This window comes from Eucyclogobius newberryi, unplaced genomic scaffold (assembly GCF_026437365.1).
Source record: "Eucyclogobius newberryi isolate DKJ021-1_F unplaced genomic scaffold, fEucNew1.0.hap1 SCAF_17, whole genome shotgun sequence".
Taxonomy (NCBI): Eukaryota; Metazoa; Chordata; class Actinopteri; order Gobiiformes; family Gobiidae; genus Eucyclogobius; species Eucyclogobius newberryi.
The window spans coordinates 19,769,171-19,794,638 of NW_027315801.1; the positions used below are offsets into that span (position 1 = coordinate 19,769,171).

At 44.0% G+C, this 25,468-nt stretch overlaps 1 protein-coding gene across 1 annotated transcript in view; it reads right to left on the reverse strand.

Moving 5' to 3' along the window:
• The window catches only part of LOC140363035 (protein kinase C zeta type-like), a 111,789-nt gene that overhangs the window by 14,580 nt on the left and 71,741 nt on the right, over positions 1–25,468 (reverse strand). The window contains exons 9-11 of the mRNA XM_072449349.1: positions 19,697–19,816; positions 16,577–16,656; positions 11,126–11,239 (exon numbers count right to left, since the gene is read on the reverse strand). Of these exons, the coding sequence (XP_072305450.1) occupies positions 11,126–11,239; positions 16,577–16,656; positions 19,697–19,816 (314 nt within the window). The remainder of the gene's footprint in view (positions 1–11,125; positions 11,240–16,576; positions 16,657–19,696; positions 19,817–25,468) is intronic.

The following is a 25,468-nucleotide window of genomic DNA, read 5'->3' on the forward strand; positions in this document are numbered from 1 at the left end:
GTTGTCAAAAGCAGTAAGTTTGTCTTTAGAGCTTTATACCACTCTGAGGTGTGTCTTTAGAGCTTTATACCACTCTGAGGTGTGTCTTTAAGAGCTTCATACCACTCTGAGGTGTGTCTTTAGAGCTTTATACCACTCTGAGGTGTGTCTTTAGAGCTTTATACCACTCTGAGGTGTGTCTTTAGAGTTTTATACCACTCTGAGGTGTGTCTTTAGAGCTTTATACCACTCTGAGGTGTGTCTTAGAGCTTTATACCACTCTGAGGTGTGTCTTTAGAGCTTTATACCACTCTGAGGTGTGTCTTTAGAGCTTTATACCACTCTGAGGTGTGTCTTAGAGCTTTATACCACTCTGACGTGTGTCTTTAGAGCTTTAGAGCTCAGGTCTGCGTTCAGCACGATCTTGCAATTAGTCAGGACAAACAACTATTTTTAGTCGCAAACTACGCAATCATCAACTGTGAATTATTGAGCGTCGTTGGTATGACGCAAAACGCAGCAGAAAACATGGACGGGTGGGAAGGCGAGAGCCATCATCGCCGCTAGCGCGGCTTTGATGTAATTTGTTGTTAATTAAATCTGACTTTTTATCTTAAGTAGTACTACCAGTACTACTTACACACATGTAGTACTTTTACGCAAGAACACAGACACTCGCAATGGCTTCAGCCATTGCACATGATCTAGTTTTATTCTTGTGTTTGGCTACAGTAATGCCATACAGTTATGAGCAAATGCTAATTAATATCTGTAAATAGGATCCCACTCAATACAATGTCTTGATCTGTGATTGTGGTTGGTTTGAGTATTAATGGAAGCTAGCTTTGACTATTGATTGAATTTACAAAGTCTGCTGCTGTTTTGTCATCCATGTTTCCTAAGTTAATGTTAAAATCTCCGCACACAAACTGCCTCTTATTCCTAGTCCTCAAACAATTCCATTATTCTTTCTGTAAATTAATGAGCACAAGAATTTGGTGGTCTATATATGCCGCGAATTACAATTTTGTTTCTGTTGTGGATGCAATTTCCACTGTCACAATTTGATTCCTTCATTACAAATCTGTGTTAACGCATTTACTCTTTTTCTATTCAAATTGGAACTCATGTATAATGCCACCCCTCCTCCTCTTTTAATCTTCCTATTTGCTGAAAACGTTCACATCCATCTAGCTGTGCTTCATCTATGATGTCATTCCTCAAACATGTTTCTGTAACTGCAATAATATTGAACCTCTTCCTAAAGCAATGAAAGTATTGTTTTATTTCTGATCGTTTTACTGGAGAGACCTCAACTGTCAAATGTGAATTATACAAATATTATTTAGATCATTAAATTGTTCTTCAGTGTAATATTCACAGCCAATTGTAAAAATATGTTTAAAAATGTATATTATTTTATGATCTAATTCATGTCTACATCAGAAGCATGTTTGTTTGGAAGAATCAATGTTTCACCATTAAGGCATTCAATAAGTCCCTGACCTGTACAGCATTGGTTCCTTCTTTGACCCTTATCCATTCCCACTTTGCTTCAATTTTATTTAATGTTTTAGAAGCTTTGTCTTTTGAAATGTCTGCATTTTTTGGTCAAGTGCTCGTTAACGTGGACATTTGTGACTTTCAGGTTTTTTAGTCTGTTTGAGAAGCTAATTTGTGTGTTTTCTGTTTGTAAATCTCACAAATACAACTGAGCTCTCCCCAGCCAAGGGAAAAGCTCAAGACTCCACAGAGGAAACTCATTTTAGAATTCAACATCTTGTGACCAGGGTCCTGTCCTGTCCGTAAAGACACAAAGCTCATTTTAAAAAATCTCTTTTTTTTAATGCAATTGAAAGTACACTACAGTTTTACAGTGTTGCCTGCCCTTGCTGGCTGGGCCCTTTTCTCCTCTGAGCTGGAATTAAGAGAGCACAAGTCCTGATGAGGCATACAGCAGAATCCTGTTCAAAGCGTCTGTGACACATGGAGACAGACACTCCACTGTAGTACATGAATATTGAATGACCTGTATTTTGCTTTCAACTACTTTTCAAATGTGAGTGTGCATCAGACCAGCTCTATTACCCACACGGCTGCTCTTTCCTTGTGATCAGATATTTACTTTACTCTGCTGCTGTCGGCTCCAACACAATGTACAGGTGCGTCATAGACATCCTGCACTACAGCCCCGCCCTTCAACCAGAGCCACTACAGTATCACTCAGTAAAGTGTACATCAGTAAAATATATATCTGCAAAGTATATATCAGTAAAGTGTATATCAGTAAAGTGTGTATCAGTAAAGTGTGTATCAGTAAAGTGTGTATCAGTAAAGTGTGTATCAGTAAAGTGTATATCAGTAAAGTGTATATCAGTGAAGTATATATCAGCAAAGTATGTATCAGTAAAGTATGTATCAGTAAAGTATATATCCATCCATCCATTTTCTACCGCTTGTTCCCTTTCGGGGTCGCGGGTGACTGGAGCCTATCCCAGTGACTTCGGGCCTTAGGCGGGGTACAACCTGGACAGTGGCCAACTTGTCGCAGGGCCGTATACCAGTAAAGTATATATCAGTAAAATATATATCAGTAAAGTGTATATCAATAAAGTGTATATCAGTAAAGTATATATCAGTAAAATGTATATCAGCAAAGTGTATATCAGCAAAGTGTATATCAGTAAAGTATATCAGTAAAGTATGTATCAGTAAAGTATATATCAGTAAAGTATGTGTCAGTAAAGTGTATATCAGTAAAGTATATATCATTAAAGTATATCAGTAAAGTATGTATCAGTAAAGTATATATCAGTAAAGTATATCAGTAAAGTGTATATAAGTAAAGTATATCAGTAAAGTATGTATCAGTAAAGTATATATCAGTAAAGTATGTATCAGTAAAGTATATATCAGTAAAGTATATATCAGTAAAGTATATATCAGTAAAGTATATATCAGTAAAGTGTATATCAGTAAAGTATATATCAGTAAAGTGTATATCAGTAAAGTATATATCAGTAAAGTAGCCAGTAGTTCCTCTGCTTTGTTCCATGAAAGAGCTTCAGTGGGGCCTGTGTCTGAGCTTTACCCAGAGGCAGCTCCTGTGTGCGTGCCACGCTCAGTGCCACGCTCAGTGCCACGCCCACGCTCAGTGCCACGCTCAGTGCCACGCCCACGCTCAGTGCCACTCCCACGCTCAGTGCCACAGTGCCACGCCCACGCTCAGTGCCACGCTCAGTGCCACGCCCACGCTCAGTGCCACGCCCACGCTCAGTGCCACAATGCCACGCCCACGCTCAGTGCCACGCTCAGTGTCATGCTCAGTGCCACGCCCACGCTCAGTGCCATGCTCAGTGCCATGCCCACGCTCAGTGCCACGCTCAGTGCCTTGGTTCACCTGCATCTGACACAGTTTTAACTTTAAGGACTGGAGCAGGGACTGTCATCAGAAGGACATCTCTGCACTGCAAAGTATTACATCTGGAAAATCTTATTGTAGAGTAAGATATTAGATATAGCATCTTCTATTTGATATTCTCTCTGTCTCGAAGAATGTGAGGGTCTCCTTCATTTTGGTTCCTGTCGGGGTGGGTGATGAAATAGTTGATTTTCTGGCTAAAAACTGCCATCAATTGATGTGAGAGTTAAAAAAAGCAAACCTGAAATCAAGCCTATTATTGAGAATCATGTGTATAAGCTTTGGTAGGATTAATCCAATCCAATCCATTTTATTTATATAGCATGATTTACACAACCAGAGGGTTCCAAAGTGCTTCACAGCAAGGTAAAAGACTACAGAGGCATAAATAGGATAAAAGTAATAAAATAAGATATAAAAACAAAATCAAATAGAAAATTAAATTAAACAAACACACTGAAATCAATGGAATAAAAATAAATAAAATACAATAAATAAAAGGTGCTGCCCTCCAAACACATATAAAGGAAATAAAGGATTATTGGAATCTTTGATACAGTAAGTGTAAACAAGTAGTGTTGGTCCATGCAGATCCGGCAGGAACACAGGGCAGGAGAGAGCCCCTGTCGCTGAGTAGGACAGGCAAACATCCTACTGGTTTATGTAATCACTGCCAATAACCAGAAAGTGTTGAGCATGTGCTGATTCACTGTGCGGCAGATGAAAGAGACAGAACTGAATTAGTTTTATGGTTTCAAAATAATAAACAGGAATTCAATCTGCTGAATCTTCTTACACAAGGATCATGTGAGGCTGGAGTTACTTAAATAACACAGGATTTATTAGAAGATTATTAAGAGTCTTTGTAGTGCTACACTACAATCCCCTTTTGGTATTGGTTACACACTCAATCCAGCAGGTGGCGGTAAATTAGCCGTTGGCTGCAAACCGCCATTAAAAGTAACACGACAACAACAATCTTCCCCCCCACTTTTCCAGCCACAAATTCCTGCTGCAGTTTTATTACTATCTGACAGAAATTTACAGAGAAACACAGAGAACTGATTTTAAACGCAAAGTTACATGTGCGGCACAAACGTGCAATGCACTGTCAGAGTTTTATAGTAGCCAGAGCTGAACAACCATTGTGTTTTCTGTCACTGTGCAGGGCAGAGGTAAAAGCAGCGACAGCCTGTGTGCCAAACAGAGACTTTGATCTCTTAGGGAGTTTTCCTTTTGTCTCTATCTGTTCAGGGATCATTCAAATACATAGCGCTAAAATTTCAACTGATTAATGACATTAAATACATCAGATTAACTGACTGCAAGTTTATGGCTCTCGCCTTCCCGCCCGTCCATGTTTTCTGCTGCGTTTTGCGTCATACCAGGGACAGTCAATAATTCACAGTTGATGAAGTTTGCGACTCAAAATAGTTGTTTGTCCTGACTAATTGCAAGATCGTGCTGAATGCAGACCTGAGCAGGGAGAAAGGGAGAGAGAGCCTCTGATATGGAAAAATAAATGGAAATACAAGAACATATAGTGTCTGCTTTATGATGTAGACACTCAATAATGATTATGCAAATTGTGTTCAAGTGTCATAAAGGTAATTTTTGTTTGTTTTCCAGGGAAAATCATGGATGGTGCAATCAAAAGATTAAGTCTTTATTATGACTAAATCAGGCAGATTAGGTGAGAACGTTAGTGTTAGTTTACTTGGTTATCATAATCAGAAGGGAAAAGAGGATGGAGCAGAACATCAGCAGAAGAGCAGGAGGATACAGACTTGAGGTCTGTATCCGGTAAAGTTCATTACATTCATTTGTAATTGACTTGAAGAGTCTGAGTTTAAATTATTATCATCATCAGAATCAGAAAGGTTTATTGTCAATGAACAAAATTCACAAACAAAGGAACTAAATCTACTATGGGATGAAAATAACAATAAACTATAAGATAAAAAAATAGGAATAAAAATAAGAATACAAAATAGGCTTAATATGTACACAAATTACAATTGTGCAGATATACGTATGTGGTGCAGAAAGTGAACAGTGAGTGATTCAATTATGGTTAAAGTGACAGTGTTTAGGAAGTGTTCATGAGTCCAACAGCAGAGGGAAAGAAACTGTTCTTGTGGAGAGAGGTTCTGGTCCAGATGGACCGGAGCCTCCTGCCTGAGGGGAGTGGCTCAAAGAGTACGTGTCCAGGGTGAGGAGGTGAGGATGGACTCAATGATGGCCGTGTAGAACTGCATCATCAGCTCCGCTGTCAGCTTTACTTTCCTCAGCTGCTGCAGGAAGTACATCCTCTGCTGGGCCTTCTTGATGAGGAGCTGATGCTGCAGTTCTACACAGCTTGAGGTCCTGGTGATGGTGGTGCAGAGGAAGTGGAGGGAGTCCACAGTGGAGATGGGGGAGTCTGTGATAGTGAGGGGGGGCTGTGACTTTTCCTGAAGTCCACGATCATCTCCACTGTCTTCTGGGCGTTGAACTCCAGGTTGTTACTGCTGCACCAGGACACCAGCAGCTCCACCTCCCTCCTGTAGTCAGACTGAGATGAGCCTGATGAGGGTGGAGTCGTCCACAAACTTGATCAGTTTTACAGAATCATGGCTGGAGGTGCAGCAGTATGTGTACAGGTAGAAGAGCAGGGGAGAAAATACACTGCCCTGTGGAGCCCCTGTACTGATTGGAAACGCGGTTGGAGACATTTTTCCCCAACCGTGTGCACTGCCTCCGATCCGTCAGGAAGTCAGTGCTCCCCCTGCAGGTGGAGTCGGTGCTCCCCCTGCAGGTGGAGTCAGTGCTCCCCCGACAGGTGGAGTCAGTGCTCCCCCTGCAGGTGGAGTCAGTGCTCCCATCAGGCATGTTGAGCTGGGAGAGCTTGTCCTGGAGCAGAGCAGGAGGATGGTGTTGAATCCAGAGCTGACGTCCACAAACAGGATCCTGACGTAGGTTCCCGGGAGCCCAGATGCTGCAGGGTGAAGTGGAGAGCCAGGTTGATGGCGTCATCCACAGACCTGTTGGCTCTGTAGGTGAACTGCAGGGGGTCCAGCAGGGGGTCCAACAGGGGGTCCAGCAGGGGGAGGTGAAGGACTTGAGGTGGGGGAGAATCAGGCGCTCAAATGACTACAGACGTCAGCGCTACAGGTCTGTAGTCATTAAGTCCAGTGATCCGGGGCTTCTCGGGGACAGGGACAATGATGGACGACTTGAAGCTTGGACATGGCATGACTCCAGGAGGTGTTAAAAATGCCAGTGAAGACAGGGGCCAGCTTGCCTGCACAGTGTCTTAAGGTGGCCGGGGTGACACCGTCTGGCCCAGCAGCTTTTCGGGGGTTAGATTTCCGAAATAGTCTGCATACATCCGGTTCCTGAACTGTGAGAGGGGTGGGGAGGGGGGATGGGGGTTGGGTTGGCAGAGGTGCCCACAGTAGGTGTTGCGCTGGGCTGATCGTTGCGGTGTTTGGGGCGGAACTGTTGAGCGGAACTGTTGAGCGTGGGCGCGTAACCGGACCCTAATTTGCAATGCACGTGTCTTCCCCGGGGGCATAAGTTGAAGCCGGCGAAAATAGTTGTGAGAGACAGGAGAGCCTCGTACCTGTTGAGCTGCGCGGAACTGGGCACCTACAAGCGAACATTGAAGCGGCAGCCGGTAAGATTTGCTGATCGCTGATTTGATCTGGTTATGTGCTGCGTGCTTTGCCGCTTGTGCCGGTTCATGTGTTTGATTAAGACCGCTTGTTAAATGTCTGGATTGTGCTTTGGGTGTAAATATGAATTCTAATATGAGATATGAATGTATTTAGCCTCAACTGCCCCAGTTTGGGTGTGAACCAGGGTTTATCGTTATTGAAAGTGACTTTGGTGTGTGATGGTATAATGCTGTCCTCACAGAATCTAATGTATGACGTCACAGTGTCCGTGTCCTCACAATTGGCTGCAAACTGTCCCAGTGCATGTGATGATGGAGCCATCAGGACAACATCGTCTGCAAACAGCAGAGATGAGATCCTGTGGTCCCCAAACCGGACACCCTCCGACCCCTGACCGCACCCTCCAACCCCTGACTGCTAGAAATATTGTCCATAAAAACAGAACAACAGACCTGCACTGGGAACAGGTCTGACTTACTGCCGGCAATGCGAACACAGCTCCTGCTCCGGTCAGACAGGGACCGGACAGCCCTGAGCAAAGGGCCCCGGACCCCAATACCCCCCAAAGGACACCCGGAGGGACACGGTCGAAAGCCTTCTCCAGATCCACAAAACACATGTGGACTGGTTGGGCAAACTCCCATGAACCCTCAAGCACGATAGAGAGTCTAGAGATGGTCCAGTGTTCCACGACCAGGTCCAAAACCGCTCTGCTCCTCCTGAATCCGAGGTTCGACTATCAGTCGGATTTTCCTCTCCAGTACCTTGGAACAGACCTTACCCGGGAGGCTGAGGAGTGTGATCCCTCTGTAGTTGGAACACACCCTCTGGTCCCCCTTCTTGAATAGAGGGACCACCATCCCGGTCTGCCTGTCCAGAGGCACTGTCCCCGACCGCCACACGATGTTGCAGAGACGTGTCAACCAAGACAGTCCTACAACATCCAGAGACTTTAGGTACTCAGGGCGGATCTCATCCTCCCCCGGAGCCACTGAGGAGTTTGCGAACAACCTCAGTGACTTCAGCTTGGGTGATGGACGAGTCAGCCTCAGAGTCCTCAATCTCTGTTTCCTATGTCCCACTCATCTCTTGCAAAAACTTTGCTTTCCTCTCTTGACAAACGCACAAAAAAAGTGAAATTTTGACTGGTGAATCCTAAAGGTCACTTATTTCTTTTTCATTGTGATCTCTGTGTCATTTGTGACTGTTTTCTCTAAATGTACCAAATTCCTCCCAGCCCCAGGTTTTTGCCTCTGCAACAGCAAAAGCTGCGACCAACTTGGCCTGCCGATACCTGTCAATAACCTCAGGAGTCCTATAAGCCAAAGAGGCCTTATAGGCCTCCTTCTTCAGCCTGACAGCATCCCTTACTTCCGGTGTCCACCACCGGGTTTGGGGGTTGCCCCCACGACAGGCACCTGAGACCTTGCGACCCCAGCTCCGAGCAGCCGCACTCTTCAGTTCAGTGTTTTCCATCTTCCTTAAGACTACCTCTGCTTCTCCCGGTGTTCTGTGGTGGAACTTTTGTCGTTGTTGACGAACCTCGTATGGAATATCTGGAGCAAAGAAGACGCGCTTGCCTTTGCACTGGAGGTCTCCTTTAACCCTGGAGGTCTCCTTTAACACTTGCAGCCTTCATGACAAGTTCCTTCACACGATCATTAAGAAACCTCATTTTCAGGCCTCGTGGTTTACCAGTTGTTGGTCTTGGTTGCCATGGCGATGTGCTCTTTCGATTATGATGGAAGGAACTTCAACTCCTGAGCCATCAAGGAGCTCAGGAATAATCCTCTCCAAGAAGCTTCTTCTTCTTCTTCTTCTTCTTCTTCTTCTTCTTCTTCTTCTTCTTCTTCTTCTTCTTCTTCTTCTTCTTCTTCTTCTTCTTCTTCTTCTTCTTCTTCTTCTTCTTCTTCTTCTTCTTCTTCTTCTTCTTCTTCTTCTTCTTCTTCTTCTTCTTCTTCTTCTTCTTCTTCTTCTTCTTCTTCTTCTTCTTCTTCTTCTTCTTCTTCTTCTTCTTCTTCTTCTTCTTCTTCTTCTTCTTCTTCTTCTTCTTCTTCTTCTTCTTCTTCTTCTTCTTCTTCTTCTTCTTCTTCTTCTTCTTCTTCTTCTTCTTCTTCTTCTTCTTCTTCTTCTTCTTCTTCTTCTTCTTCTTCTTCTTCTTCTTCTTCTTCTTCTTCTTCTTCTTCTTCTTCTTCTTCTTCTTCTTCTTCTTCTTCTTCTTCTTCTTCTTCTTCTTCTTCTTCTTCTTCTTCTTCTTCTTCTTCTTCTTCTTCTTCTTCTTCTTCTTCTTCTTCTTCTTCTTCTTCTTCTTCTTCTTCTTCTTCTTCTTCTTCTTCTTCTTCTTCTTCTTCTTCTTCTTCTTCTTCTTCTTCTTCTTCTTCTTCTTCTTCTTCTTCTTTCACAGATCTTCAAATCCAGGAGCTTATTTTTCATTTTATTGTTCTCTGATTCCAGCATCGTCAACCTGGCCCACAGCTCCTCCATCTGGCCCACAGCGCCTCCATCTGGCCCAGCGCGCCTCCATCTGGCCCACAGAGCCTCCATCTGGCCCACGCGCCTCCCTCTGGCCCACAGCGCCTCCATCTCCGCCCTTACTGTCTGCAGACCGTCCATATTATCTGAAACACGCTGCTCGACTTCGTCCATGTGTGCTCCTGTTATGTCACCTATCTTCAGCGCAATCACTTTTGCTCTAAAAGATTCCATATCATGCTCCATTTTGCGTCTTATTTCGGACATCATCTGAAATAACTGGTGACTAGTTATATTCTCTCCCCCTTCCGATATAGAGAAGGCGCAAGAGTTTCCGCCTAGACCGACGAGAGACCGTTTTTCCGGCGGGAAAGAACTGCGATGCTTCACCTCAGGCTGGCTTGCCATGTTATCCTCGTTAGCTTCTTTAGCTTGCCAAATGGGACCGTGGGCTGTATGCTTTGTTTGTTGTGGTCCCGTAGCGCAATCAGACCTGTGCCTTCCTTGTTTATGCATCCCTTGTTATTCTTCTTTGGGATTAGGTGGGTCAAATGATTTTGAAGCCATGTTTTGCAGCAGAGGTGTAGTTGCGTCGTCTCAATGCGCCACCATGGCCGGAAGTCCGGCAATGTCAAAATTAGCCAATCTCTCTGATTTCAGTTCAATATTTGTGAGCAACAGGATATTCTACACATCTTCCAAGTGACCAAAGCATTTATTTTCGGAACTCCCTGCACAACTTTACTCTATTCACGGTTACACCAGTAATGCTCGGATTTGAGCTGAAATAAAGTAACAAGACAAACCCCAACCTCCTTTTCCCCTTGATAGTTGTAGAGTTTTGAACAGGATATGTGTTTTTTTTTTTTGCCTTGCCAAACAAATCTTGATATTGTTTTATTTGACACATCAAATAGTCAGTTGGAGATGGAATCAGTCTGGATCAGATAGAGAAATCTGGGCAACACATTTTTTTTTAAAATTAAAGGTATTTAGGAGTTGCGCATTTTCATTTAAAAAAAAAAGAGGACAAATATACTTAGAAGTAAATGCCAATGCATTTTGGCATGAAGCCTGCTTAAGATCTATTATTATGGGCCAATCATTTTGGTTTTATGTCTTATTAACAGCTATAATTAACACATTTATAACAGGTAAAAAAGTTTGGAAAGGCTTACAGCAACTTGTATTCCATCCAAGTACTAACCAGGTCCGAGCTGGCTTAGCTCCCAAGTTCAGACGAGATACGCACAATAGAAAACATTAACCTTAGGACTCAAATTAAGAATAGACTAATATAGAACCTAATATACTCCTAATTCTTCTTATTTTTGCTCTGTTGTCACTCCCTTATTTTCTACTTTTAGTCCTTGTCTTCTCCCTGGTCCAGCTCAGTCTTAGTGAGTTTCTCTGTTATTATTGGGGTATTATCGGGTTTTTCTTTTATATTCTAATAAAACATAAAATTTAAAAATGTCTAGCTTTCTGGTCTTGTTTTTTGTTTGTATATTCTTATATACAAATATATGCTCTATTTGCTTGTGTTTCAGCATAAAAAGAGCTCAAATAAGAAGAAGTGAAGAGTAGAACTTACCTGGTCCCAGTCTATACTTCGGAAGAATGTATGTGACTTGATGTCTGTGTAGCCTGTCACAACCTGGCACCCCAGTCGCTCCTTGGGATCGCACCCCAGTCGCTCCTTGGGATCCTGAGTATATAAATCGAACAACAGTTATTCCACAGTTACTCTTTATTTTTCTAGTTTGGAGTCAGAAGTTTGATATTTGGTTCCCACAGAAAACTGTGGAAAAGAAAAATTGGTCCAAATGTTTAAGTCTCAAAGTTAGAGCTTTAAACCTGTGAAACTGCCAAATGTTGCCTATACATTTTAACTGGAGTCATGTGACTTCGGAACGTGGAAAAAACAAATCTGCTGAATTTTCTTGGACATTTTCCTGAAAAAGAATCCTCTGGTTTGTGGGTAGGACACGTTTTATTATGTTTCTAGTGAGGAAAATATGTTTCTGTGTCACAATCAGATAACACAACTCAGAATCAGAATCAAATTACTCTTTTTTCAAGTTTGAACCATGAACCTGGTTCAAAGTTGTGTCTCATTTACACTTTGATGAATCCTGTTTTGAGACACAAAATAGTGTTGTTTTTTTAACCAATGAAAGTCTGACATGAAAAAAATGCAATATTTGTTTGCATATTCATTTATTTATTCATTTAATTTGATGTTTTAAACCAACAATGGCAAGAAATATTAATCACCGGTGGTTTGATTCTTGCTTGGACCAAGTTCTAGCGTGTCCTTACTTTTGAGTTTTACTGGGCCGTCATTGAGTCCATCCTCACCTCCTCCATCACCTCCTCCATCACCTCCTCCATCACCCTGTGGCACACCGGAGCCACAGCCAGGGACAAACAAAGACTACAGCGCATGGTGCCTCTGCTGAGAAGAGACTTCCATCTCTCAGACCTGTTTGTCCCTGGGATCAGGTCCTCGAGCAGGTCGGGAGGAAGCTTTTTGTTTAGGCAGAAAAATTGATCAAGAATGAATTTTTGAACGTCGAGTCCAGATCTTGCTGAAACCTGTTAGAGTGAAAGAGTGGCCCCTCCACGGACTTAACTGACCCAGAATTGAACAAATCAGGACATGAACCGAATGGCGTAGGCTGGATACCCAGAATGCTCAGCGGTTGTCTTCCCCCAGGACAGGCACATGCGCTAATGAGGAGCTGACAACACAGCTATAAGCTAACCCTCTCCTTCCGGACAAAATTAGTATTTTTTCATATATATATTTTTTTTAAAGAACACATAATGTAGAACATGACTAGAGAGCAAAGACAAAAAGTAGTCCTGACTCTGGCACCAGCAGGAGGCTGGTCCATGTTTAGTCCTGACTCTGGCACCAGCAGGAGGCCAGTCCATGTTTAGTCCTGACTCTGGCACCAGCAGGAGGACGGTCCATGTTTAGTCCTGACTCTGGGCACCAGCAGGAGGCCGGTCCATGTTTAGTCCTGACTCTGGGCACCAGCAGGAGGCCGGTCCATGTTTAATCCTGACTCTGGGCACCAGCAGGAAGCCGGTCCATGTTTAGTCCTGACTCCTGACTACAGCTGCAGTGACTCCTGTTTCCTGCAAAGCTGACAGCAATGAATTCCTCAGGTTCTTTATCGATAAGATCAAGATGATCAAAGACCAAATCCCACTCCTTTTGTGTGATAAACCTGTTTCTGTGGAGCCTGTTTCCCAAAACTGGTCTTCTTTTAAGTCACTCTAGAAGACATCTCAGCTCTGATGACCAAGATGAAACCCTCCTCTTGTACGTCAGATGCCCTTCCCTGCAGGCTCTTCCTCAAAGTGTTTGATGTTATTGGCCCCTGGGTTACCAAAATGGTAAATCTCTCTCTTTCTACCGTGGTGTTTCCTGGTCCATTTAAACATGCCATAGTTGAGCCTTTACTGAAAAAAACAATCTTGGACCCGACAGACCCAAAAAGTTTCAGACCTATTTAAAAGCTCCCGTTCATGTCCAAAATCCTTGAGAAGGTGGTCTCTGAACAATTGTCAGATTTCCTTGATCAGTCAAACATTCACGACTCTTTTCAATCTGGAACATCATTCTACGGAAACCGCATTGCTAAAAGTGTCCAGTGACATTATGATGTCTGCTGATTCTGGAAAATGCACTGTTCTAGTTCTGTTGGATTTGTCTGCAGCCTTTGACACTGTCGACCATCATATCCTGTTGAACAGACTGAGGGACCTGATTGGACTATCGGGGTCAGTTCTTCATTGGTTTTCCTCATATTTATCCGGTCGGAGCTTTAGTGTCGCTGCAAACCAAATAATGTCTGACTCAGCTGATCTGTTGTGTGGAGTTCCTCAGGGCTCCGTTTTGGGTCCCGTCCTATTTCTGCTTTATATAGTCCCCCTGGGAATGATCATTAAAGAGTTTAGTGATGTGTCCTATCACCTGTTCGCTGACGATATTCAGCTCTATTGCTCTTTTAAACCTTCTGAGATCCAGACGCTGAACTCCTTGGTCAGTTTTTTAGTGCAAATAAAACAATGGCTGAGCAAAAAACTCCTTGCAGATAAATGCTGACAAAACAGAAACTCTGATTATTGCCCCTGATGATGCCATTCCAGGGATAAACCAGTACTTGGGTGATTTAGGACTACAGACTACAAAACCAAAACTTAGAAACTTGGGTGTTGTCGTTGACAAAGACATGTCTTTAGCGCACCACTCCAAGCTGTTGACGAGGAACTGTTTCTTTCAGTTGAGGAAAATCTCTAAGCTCAGGAAAATGGTGTCTCAAAATTATCTGGAACTTATAATTCATGCATTTGTGTCTTCACGTTTAGACTATTGTAATAGCTTGTTTTCCTGTCTTAACAAGAAGGAACTCTCTCGTCTGCAGCTGATCCAGAACTCTGCAGCGAGGATCTTGACCCGCACAAATAGAAGGGCCCACATTTCACCCATTCTAAAAGCCCTTCATTGGCTGCCGGTCTCCTACCGGATACAATTTAAAATTCTTGTTTTAACTTTTAGAGCTTTAAATGGTCAGGTCCCACTGTACATTATCGATCTGATTAAACCGTACGCTCCCTCTCGCTCACTAAGGTCCTTGGACCAGAAACTGTTATTGGTTCCTCGCACCCGTTTTCGGACCAGAGGAGACAGATCCTTCCAGGCAGTTGCCCCCAGACTCTGGAACGATCTACGACCTACGGTCACTGGACTCAGTTATTGCTTTTAAGGGTCAGCTCAAAACCTTTTTATATAGTCAAGCCGTTTAATTGCATTTGTTTTAGCGGCTGATTTTACTGTAATAATAATAATAATAATAATAACTTTTATTTATATAGCGCTTTTCAGTGACCCAAAGACGCTGAACATAATAAAAAAGGGGGGGGGGTATTTACAGACAACACGTACAATACACATTAATATACAGATAAAATGAACAAGACAGAAGAAGTAGAGAGAAAAAGATGGGGATGTAACAGGGGGTAGAAGAGTAGGCAATGGGGTAGAGGAGGCTAGGGGTAGGGGAGGCCATAGGCTTGGGTGAAGAGGTATGTTTTTAGGCGGGATTTGAATGTTGTGAGTGAGGGAGAGTGGCGGACAGGTTGGGGGAGGGAGTTCCAGAGTCGGGGTGCTGTTCGGGAGAACGCTCTGTCACCAAAGGTTTTGAGTCGGGATGTTGGTGCAGCCAGGGTGAGAGAGGAGGAGGAGCGGAGAGATCGGGAGGGGCGGTGGGGGATGAGGAGGTCAGACAGGTAGGGGGGGGCAAGGTGGTGAAGAGCTTTGAAGGTGAGGAGGAGTATTTTAAAGTTTATGCGCTGCTTGATGGGGAGCCAGTGGCGAGAGCGGAGAACGGGAGTGATGTGATCACGGGACCGGGTGTGGGTGAGGAGGCGGGCAGCGGAGTTTTGGACCATTTGGAGTCTGTGGAGGGAATGGGAGGAGATGCCAGTAAGGAGGGAGTTGCAGTAGTCGAGGCGGGAGGAGATGAAGGCATGGATGAGGGATTCAGCAGCGGGGAGGGTGAGGCAGTGTCGGATTTTGGCGATGCGGCGGAGGTGGAAGTATGAGGTCTTGACGATGTGGCTGTACATTGTTGTATATGTATTGTTCACTGTAAGTTTTTTGTATTTTTATCGTTTTATTCTGTGTTTTGTGAAGCACTTTGTGACTTCTGTCTGTGAAAGGTGCTATACAAATCAAATGTATTTACTTACTAGAAGAGACTTTAAAGCAGCTCTGCTTGTACACAAGTCTCTCCATGGCCTAGCACCAAAGTACATTTCGGACTCTGAGGACCTCAGGGACCGGCCTCCTGCTGGTGCCCAGAGTCTAAACATGGACTGGCCTCCTGCTGGTGCCCAGAGTCAGGACTAAACGTGGACCGGCCTCCTGCTGGTGCCAGAGTCAGGACTAAACGTGGACCGGCCTCCTGCTGGTGCCAGAGTCAGGACTAAACATGGACCGGCCTCCTGCTGGTGCCCAGAGTCAGGACTAAACATGGACCGGCCTCCTGCTGGTGCCCAGAGTCAGGACTAAACATGGACCGGCCTCCTGCTGGTGCCAGAGTCAGGACTAAACGTGGACCGGCCTCCTGCTGGTGCCAGAGTCAGGACTAAACATGGACCAGCCTCCTGCTGGTGCCAGAGTCAGGACTAAACATGGACCGGCCTCCTGCTGGTGCCAGAGTCAGGACTAAACATGGCGAATCAGTGTTTCAGTTTTATGCAGTTAAAATTTGGAACATTCTTCCAGAAGATGTGAGACAGTCCTTTATGCTGACAATGTTCAAATCTAGGCAAAGAAACACAGCTTTATTTAGCTGTGCATAAGACTGAAAGGATTTAGTCTGATTTTCCAAAATGACAACATGGTCACTCTCAGTCATCTCTTGCTGAAGAAAGTCGCAATTGTTTCAATCTCGTATTGTGAAGCTAATACAACTGGACTGAACGTGTGGACTGTAGAAAGGTTCGACTTGACTCCAGTCGCAGTCATTAAAACATGTTTGAATTTTAAGACGGATTTTAGCCACGCTCTGGTCCAAAAGAGAGATTTTTGATGGGTCACATGAGGTTGTCGTCTTTCCTGAACAAACGTCTTATGAGCCCTGAGCCAAACAGCCACAGACTCACTTTTCTGTCAAATTCCTTTTATTTCATTATCGCTGTTGTTGCTTCACAAAACCTCCCGGCAAAGGCAGATGCCTCTGCTAACATTATTAGTCTTCATTGATTCATCTGGATCCTTAGTTTGATTAAATCGCTATATTTCTCATTGACATCTAATCATTATAAACAAACGTGAGTACTAATAAGCTAAACAGAATAATAAGAGACCTTGCTGGGATATTGTCTAACAATACACTGCAAAAATAATATATAGGCAGGTAACAATTCTATACGTACATAAGTTCTGCAGTGTATATATATGTTGAGGTGGCTCTGAAATGGCTGGAGAAAAGAGTCTAAGGTAGTGGCTGCACCGTGATCTCACCTTGTTGAGGAATCCCTTGAGCACACTGGCCGCCTTCACCGACAGGGATCTTGGGATTCGAATGGGTTTCTCCAGGATCACTGTGAGCACAAAAACAGCAGGGCATCATGGTTAATAACATATCTTTGTTACTGAATTGGATAAATATTTAGTCCTTGAGACTTCTACTGTAAACAAACCTGGTTTCTACCTGGAAGATTATTACTGCTGTCTCATCTGTCCAATACTTTCACCGCCCTCTCACTATGATAAGCGCAGCAGCTATGTTTCATTCGCAATCAGGTCAAACTACGCCCAAACTACCTCATTCCCTGTCGTTCCTAACTTCAGAAGGCCAGCCCCTGAAGGCATCTGAGGGCAACACTGTTCTGATGAAATCTGCCCCCTCGTCTTTACTCTGGGCACTCACACACTGGGCGTTCAGAATAGGAGCTGCCACATCCGCGGCCACTCAGGGCATATCCTCTGCAGCCCTCCATGGTCCTCTGCCCACACCCCACATGCCATCCCGACCTCCCTTCAATCTCGGCAGCACCCCCAGTGCAGAGTCTCAACTCAACAAATACTGGTGGTGGGCCTAGATTTCCTTATTACCTGTCCCCTTGTCTCCGTCCACCTCCGTCCTGCTTCCGTCTGCGACCCATGTTTCACAGTCAACCTCTGCCTGTCTCTGCTCAGCACATCGCCACACTTGCTGGTATGCTTTAGCTCCCCTTGTGTCTACTCCTAGGTGCTTCATATTCTTGTCCCTGATCCTTCACCACATCTCCCCGTGAATAGAGGCAACCATTCCAGACGCTTCACGTTTTCAGGGAGTCTCCTCCAACTCGCCCCGTCACTACGCATTCCAGTATCCGCCCTTCTCAGGCCACCACGTCATCAATGGCAGCCTTGCACCTCTGCTGTTCTTCTTTGTCGAGCATTTGCTGCCCTCATGTCTTTTCAAGCATCAGTAATGACCGGGGCCTCCTAGCGGCGCAGACTCCGTTTTTTGGGGGGAGAGATTTAATACACCTATAATGCACCTATAATCGCAATGTCTTCTGCCGGGGTCTGAGCGCCAAATAACCCACGTGATAAAGCTGCTGAACGGTCCTTTCTGTATTTGTCTGAGTCTCTCCAGGGTGAATTGTAACGGCCTGCTCACTGGCCTCTCCAAAATAAGGTCCCTGCACTGGCCCCCGATGTTTCAGAGAAAAGACTTTAAAGCTGCTCAGTGCTGTGAGGAGTTCGAAACCCAACTTCAACGATTTACTGCATTTCTTCCCCTCTCTTGCATTCCCCATTTCACCCTGTCCTCTCCTGTCTAATAAAGCCTACGAACCACAAAACATTAAAAAATGCTCAATTGGAGAGCGGGGTGAAAAACAGTTTTTCTATTCTGGTATAAATTGTAGAAAACTATTTACAAAGATATAGAATGAGTATTCCCAAAGGCAAGAAAAACCAAGACACACAATTTACACAAAATAATTAAAAATTAAAAACATGTTTCAGCCCTTTGTGGCCTTCCTCAGGTGCAAACAGCTCTACAGGTCCTTTATAGGGAGGGGCATGCGACTCCAACTCTTGAGTTTGACAATATGAAAACATTTTAAACAGAATATTTACAATGTGTTCTAAGTAAAAATATGTAAGCGCATGTACTTGACAAAAATACAATCATGAACATTACAAGAATACAATCATGTGAATCTGCGTTTCAGTTTTATGCAGCTAAAAGCTGGAACAATCCTGAGGATGTGAGACAGGTTCTACTCTGCTTTTCTTTAGCTTATGACTGAAACGCACTCTTCTCTTTTATGTCTTATGTCTGCTTTGTCGGTGTAATCCCTCATTCGTCCAGGCGTGTTCCATAGTAGAAAAAGCTTCAGTTGTAGTCATCTGGACTCAGTTTGAAAAAATAGACGTTTCGACTCTCATCCAAGAGTCATTGTCAATAAAAGAATTTAGATCGAGAACTCCGATATTAATACTGTTCTGTGGTAAGACCCACCCATTGGGCGGAGCCTTCCTGAAGTAGAAAGAGTTGTTTGTTTCAACAGAAACTCCCCCCTTGTATCTACCGAGCTAGCCTATTCAGAATCTTAATGGGCTATAAGAATCCTCTTTGTCTTTGTGAGACCCTGGCTCAACCACTCTGAGTACCTGATTAGCATCCGAATGTCCTTGTCCTGGTCCTCTACCTTTCCAGGGGTTCAGTAACCCATTATAAATAACAGGAAGATTAAACCTTAGCCCTCCATTTCTGTTTAGGAAGCTATTTTTGTTAAAAAAGAAAGACCTTCTTTAAATGATTATTTCTGTGGGACCTGGAGTCTAAATCCAGGATCTTACTTTTCATAGTCTTGTTCTCCACCCGGAGTTTAACCACCTGACCTTTCAGCCGTATTGTTTGAGATACGCTGCAACGCCTCAGCAATGCGTGCATCCCCACCAGTCTTCCATTCTTCCATTCTGTCGAATCAGGGATTGTTGTTCTGACCTCAACACTCAATCACACCAAGTCACGTTGCATTTCACGTAATACAAGGGCCACCTGTTGTAAAGTTATGTTATTTCGTCCATGTGGGCCCAATGGGTCCCTGCCACGGAAGGGATTCGGCTGTGTGGTGGCCCCTCAGAAGCTATGCTAGAATTAGCATAATTAGCTTGTAGGGAAGTCAGTTTTACATCAAGGTTAGAGTCCTTAAGCTTAGATTTTTTTAGCTCCCGAGGGCCCCCCCCTCGTGTTATCTCCTCTCTCTCAGCGTCTTGCTCCTCGGTTTGTGGGTATAAGGGAGATTTTAAAGGCAAATATCAGCAGCAGGGCGGAGTAGTGCGACTAGTCAGTCTGCGCCATGCTTTGAAGTGCCAATAGCGGGTCGTTTCTGTCAAATATTAAGATGTAATTTTACAATATGTAATACGTTGTAGGTATGTTTGCGCTGCTTTTCGTGTGTTCCTGTAACTTCTTTGGGCCTGATCCCCTCCTGTTCACCCATTCCACACGTGTTCTTGTAACCATGAATTTACAAATGAAGCGATGACTCCAGATGTCCATGTTCAAGATCTACAGATGCAGCTGAAAGAGTGTTTTTTATGAATGGTGTGAAATGTGAAATGTGAAAGCAGACATACCCTGAAAGAGGTACTCTTCTGTGTTCATGTCCGGGTTGTCTGTGATGATGTCAAATGGAGAGCGACCGGCCATCATCTCAAACATGAGGACCCCCAGAGCCCACCAATCCACGCTGAAGCCTGGACACAGTGACAGGTCAGAAGGAAAAAGTACATTGAATAGCATATTTAACATATTTAACATAATTAATAACATTTTAATGTTAGAAGCTTGTATTTCAGTCATTAATAAATTATTTTTTTTTATCCTCATATTGTCCATCCTTCCATTTTCTTCCGCTTATCCGTGGCCAGGTCGCAGGGGCAGCAGTCTAGGCAGGGACACCCAGATTTCCCTCACCCCAGACACTCCAGTTCCTTCGGGGGGATCCTGAGGCGTTCCCAGGCCACTCGTGAGACATAGTCCTTCCAGTGTGTCAGGTCACACCTGTAGGCGTCTAGGAAGCATCCGGAACAGATGCCTAAGCCACCTAAGCTGGAGGAGCAGTAGCTCTACTCTGAGCTCCTCACCCTCTAAAGGAACACCCGGCCACCCTGCGGAGGAAACTCATTTTGACCGCTTGTATCCGCGATCTTGTCCTTTCGGTCATTACCCAAAGATCATGACCATAGGTGAGGGCAGGAACGTGGAGTGACAGGTAAATCAAGAGTTTTGCCTTTGGACTCAGCTCCTTCTTTACCACAACGGTCCGATGCAACTGTCAATCTCACGCTCCATCCTTCACTCACTCGTGAACAAGACCCCAAGATACTTGAACTCTTCCACTTGGGGCAAGGACTCCCCATCAACCTGGTGGGTGCAAGCTACCTTTTCCTGTTGAGAACCATGAATTTGGAGGTGCTGATCTTCATCCCAACTGCTTCACACTCAGCTTCAACCCGTTCCCATGCATGTTGAAGTGCCCTACTCTTAAACACAGGTCAAAATAGTGGCTAACCCACAGATTACGGTAGAAAAGGTGTTGTTGGCCCTGGGAGAGAAGGTGGGCCATGTCTCCATTGCTTCTATGAGCTGGCTCATTTCGACAAGATATCGAGTGGTCTAAAACCGGTGCGTCTTGGCTGTAAAGACACATGGCTACAGCATGTGCAGTCGCTCAGACGTCAATGTTTCATGTATCTGAATGATTCCACTGGTGCATTGAGTTGTCTTTTGCAGTGAAATTTGAAAACAGACCCTACACTCTATGTGACATCAGGGAGTCTGAGGTGTTTTGAGTGTGGAGACTTGGGGCACAAGCCCATGTCATGCCCCTAAAATCTGCACCGAGGAGTCCGAGTTGGAGACAGGTGGTGACAGATCAAGAGCTCGGGCCTCGGACACACTATAGAAACTGAAAAACAATGCCCTGCGCCATCAAAGAGCGCTGAGGCTGAGAGCACAGGGGAGGGGGCAGTGGAGGGATGCAGTGAGCATTGTATTGAGTAGGACAGTGCCGTGTGAGGATGGAGAGGACATGGGAAAAGAGGATAGGGATAGTGGAGGATGACACGGTCACAGCTTTCAAGTTGAGCCCTTTACCAACACCTGGGCTTCTCAAACTTTTATGGTGTGCAGCTCTTGGAAAATAAAAAATTGATTCGTCCCCCAACAGCCTCGAGAAATGATAAAGTATGATAAAATACAATACAAATTCAAATATATATATAATTATAATATAAATACATAAATATAATCATTATAATTAGGCTGCCCCAAATACCCAACGTTTTTGAAGTGAGTCGGTTGGTAGGTAAATTCTTATTTTTTTTACTTTGAAGGCAAAAAAAAAAGATCAAGCTTCAACAGTTCCGGGGTCGGGCTTCAACAGTCCAAGGGTCAGGCTTCAACAGTCCAGGGGTCGGGCTTCAACAGTCCAGGGGAACAGTCCAGGGGTCAGGCTTCAACAGTCCAGGGGTCGGGCTTCAACAGTCCAGGGGTCAGGCTTCAACAGTCCAGGGGTCGGGCTTCAACAGTCCAGGGGTCGGGCTTCAACAGTCCAGGGGTCGGGCTTCAACAGTCCAGGGGTCGGGCTTCAACAGTCCAGGGGTCAGGCTTCAACAGTCCAGGGGTCAGACTTCAACAGTCCAGGGGTCAGACTTCAACAGTCCAGGGGTGAGGTTTCAACCCGATCGGGAGACTAAATCTCCAGATTTTAAGATATTTCAATCAACATTTATATATATATATATATATATATATATATATATATATATATATATATATATATATATATATATATATAGCTCTAAAACGAGGGTGAGGTGAGAGGTTGTTTTTTTATACACACACAATACACACACACACACACACACACACAATAATGAAAATAAAACTATAGGGAACTCATAGAGTAAATAAAGAATAAGGTTAGCAGATAATGAGCCTCTAATGGAAAAAGGAGTTAAGGCATCTTCTGGCAGGAAGTATCAGACAGCCTGCATCATCAACTTTTTTGTTATCGCCTTCCATAGATATCCATCCATTATGTTCATGGCGGGAGTTTTGAGACCTAAATACATTGTTCCAAATTTGAATGGAATAGCAGTGTCAAAAATAGGCTGTTTTGCTTTGTTAATTTGTGTCCAGTATTTCTGCACAACAGGACAGTCCCAAAACACATGGTAATGATCTGCCTCCCGGCAACCACAGTCTCTCCAGCATCCGGCCCCTGTGATGTACATATTTCTTCCCATTCCTCATCCCTCACAACAAAATGACTTTCCTTTTCCCATTTACTTGTAATATATTTAGTGGATTGGCTGTCCATGTCATTGATACATCCATATACTTTGGATATTATTACCCTTGAAAGTTCAGATTTATATGCTTTGATAAAGATTTCATGCCTTTCGTTATCCAAATCTTGAATCTTAGATTAGTGCGGTTTGGGTTAAAGCTTTGATCATACGCCAACCAGCTCAATATTTTTATATTTTTGTTACATTTTCATGTTTTGATTAGCTTCTTCCATGTCATAAGTGCAGATTTTACCCATGGATTCTCAACTTCCTCAAGGTTATTGAGCCGCTTGTCATTTGCCAATAAGGCCTGCACAGGAACCCCTGGCACAACGTTGCATTCAATATGTTTCCACTTTGTATTCTGGGTCACACCAGCAGTGCTCTGATCTAAGCTGGGATAAAGTCATTTTTCAGGCAAGGTAGGCCCCAACCACCTCTTTATTTTGGTAGTTGTAGAGTCTTAAATCCATGCCATATAAATCTGGAGATGGCTTTATTCCATTCATCAAATAGCCCATTGGGAATAGGAATTGGCAGGTTCTGGAATAAGTAGAGAAATCTGGGCAAGACATTCATTTTGATTGATTCAATCCTTTGGCTTAGACTAAAATATGGTATAGGTTCCATTTTTCAAGGCCTTTCTTTATAGAAGAGAAGAGGAGAGAAAAGTTTTTCTCAAGATTTTTGATACTTGAGGGATTCTGTTTGCCATTTGAATGGGTAAGACATTTGAAATGTCAATGGGGGTTGCCAGTAGGATCAAGTTTTTTGTTCGTTCAGTTTGTATCCAGACATTGGGCTAGTATCATCAAAAAGATGCACCTCTTTAGGTAAGAGAATAGACCTCTTTAGGTCAAAAATAGTAAAATATCATCTGCATAGGAAGCAATTTTATGTTCCGTCTTCATTATTCTAAAGAACAAATGCAAAAGGATTTGAATCATCATTGCTTAATCTGACAAGACAATTTTTTATTATTTTAAGAATCCTGATCGAATGCTGAGATTCCTAATCATTAAAGCCCTAGTTGTGATAGGTATTTGGGTAGATTGTAGATTAAAAACCCTAAATAATGAATGTGGACAGAATACAAATTTAATTTAGACATCAATTTCCAACTGGGATGAATGTTAAGTGTCATGATCTGTGTTTTATGATTTTTTTTTAATGATTTGACCATTGTTGGCATAAAGGCACATGTTATATTCCTCCCTGGATTTAAATTTAAATAACCTTTAATCTTCTCTCCTGGCAGGCTCAAATGATTAATTCAAAACATTTGCTCTTTCATGATAACTTGGAGACATCCTAGAGCTTTGGGTAATGACGAAAGGACAAAATCGTGGATACAAGCGGTCGAAATAAGTTTCCCTCGCAGGCGGCTGGGCGCTCCTTAAATATAGGGTGAGGAGCCGCTGCTCCTCCATGTCAAGAGGTGGCTCGGGTATCTGGGCCTCCCGGGCATGCCCAACGGGGAAGACCCAAAACAAGCTGAAGGGACAATGTCTCTCGGCTGGCCTGGGACACCAGGAGTAAGTGTCTGGAGTGAGACAGGTCTGGGAGTCTACTGCGACCAAGTGTAAGTAGATGGAGAAAGTATGATATTGTAGATGTTTGTGAAAAACAGTTGCATTGATGTGGATGATGTAAGCAATAAGAAAAACTCAAGGCCAGGGCCGCTGCTAGCCATGTGAGTGTCCTAAGCAGAAATGCTTAGTGGTGCCCTCATGACCCAACCCACTTTGAATGTGTAAAAGATACAGAGGGGTTTGTATGTCAACCTCAACGTGACTATTTCTGAAGTTAGGATTGTGATTTTTGTGATTTATGCCATGTCAAAAACATTAGTGGCATCTGGGGGCCACAATACAGCTACAATATTATTAGCAACTCATTACAGTTTACTATGAGGGCCCCCACCAGCCCTAAATTTCCATGCTCCGCCCCGACTTCAACGTCTCCCGAAGACATTTTCCTGTTCTTCTGACAGGACGAATTGAGGCTCTTGAATACACTTTAACAAATTATTTTGCATTTATGACATGATTTAGACATTTGTAAGAACCACTTTGGCATTGCATGCACGCTGTCAGCTCCACGGTTCGCATTACACATTTTCAATTTGTTTTTGTAATGCCCGAAATCGCAGCAGCAGTTTCCTCGAAGGGCGACAGGAGGAGAACCCGTTCTGCATGGCAGATGAAGAACAGTTATTATGCATTTTGTTGTTCATAGATAAGATAAGATATTCCTTTATTGTCCACACATGGGGAAATTTCATTGTTGTAACGCAGTAGATACAGAGGAAAAGGACAAATAACTTAAAAAACACTCTTAATAGAACAACTCTTATAAACAAAACTTTTATAAACAAAAACTCCTATAGACAAAACCTCTCATTTCTTAATAAGGAATGGAGGGGAAAAATAAAGATAAAATAAAATAAAAACAGCAACAGCAAACTGCAGCGGGTCCATGGCTGAGCCCACGGTGGAGCGGAGGTGGTCCAGGACCAGCCGCTCCAGTGTCTTCATCAGGTGGGACGTGAGAGCCACTGGCCTGAAGCTGTTGAGGTCTTTGGCGCGCGGTGTCTTGGGCACAGGTACCAGACAGGAGGTCTTCCAGACCTGTGGTACCACCCTCAGCTTCCGGCTCATGTTGAAGACATGCTCCACAACTCCACACAGTTCATCTGCAGGATTTAAGGAGCCTGGGGCTGATGCCATCAGGTCCTGCTGCCTTCCTCACTTTAATCCTCTTCAGCTCACTCCTCACCTGTGCTGCTGAGACAGTCAGTGGATGGCAGGGGACTGTGTGCTGGGGGGATGGGTGAGTCCAGGGGGACTGTGTGCTGGGGGGATGGGTGAGTCCAGGAGGACTGTGCTGGGGGGATGGGTGAGTCCAGGGTGAGTGGGGAGCTGATGGGCCGAAGCAGAGATGTGAAGAGGAACGGATGCGGGGCATTGTCCAGCTGTGGAAGAGGGAGAATGCAGCTGTGCAGGGGGAGGGGTCTATGCAGGGGGAGGGGTGGATGATTGATCAAATCTC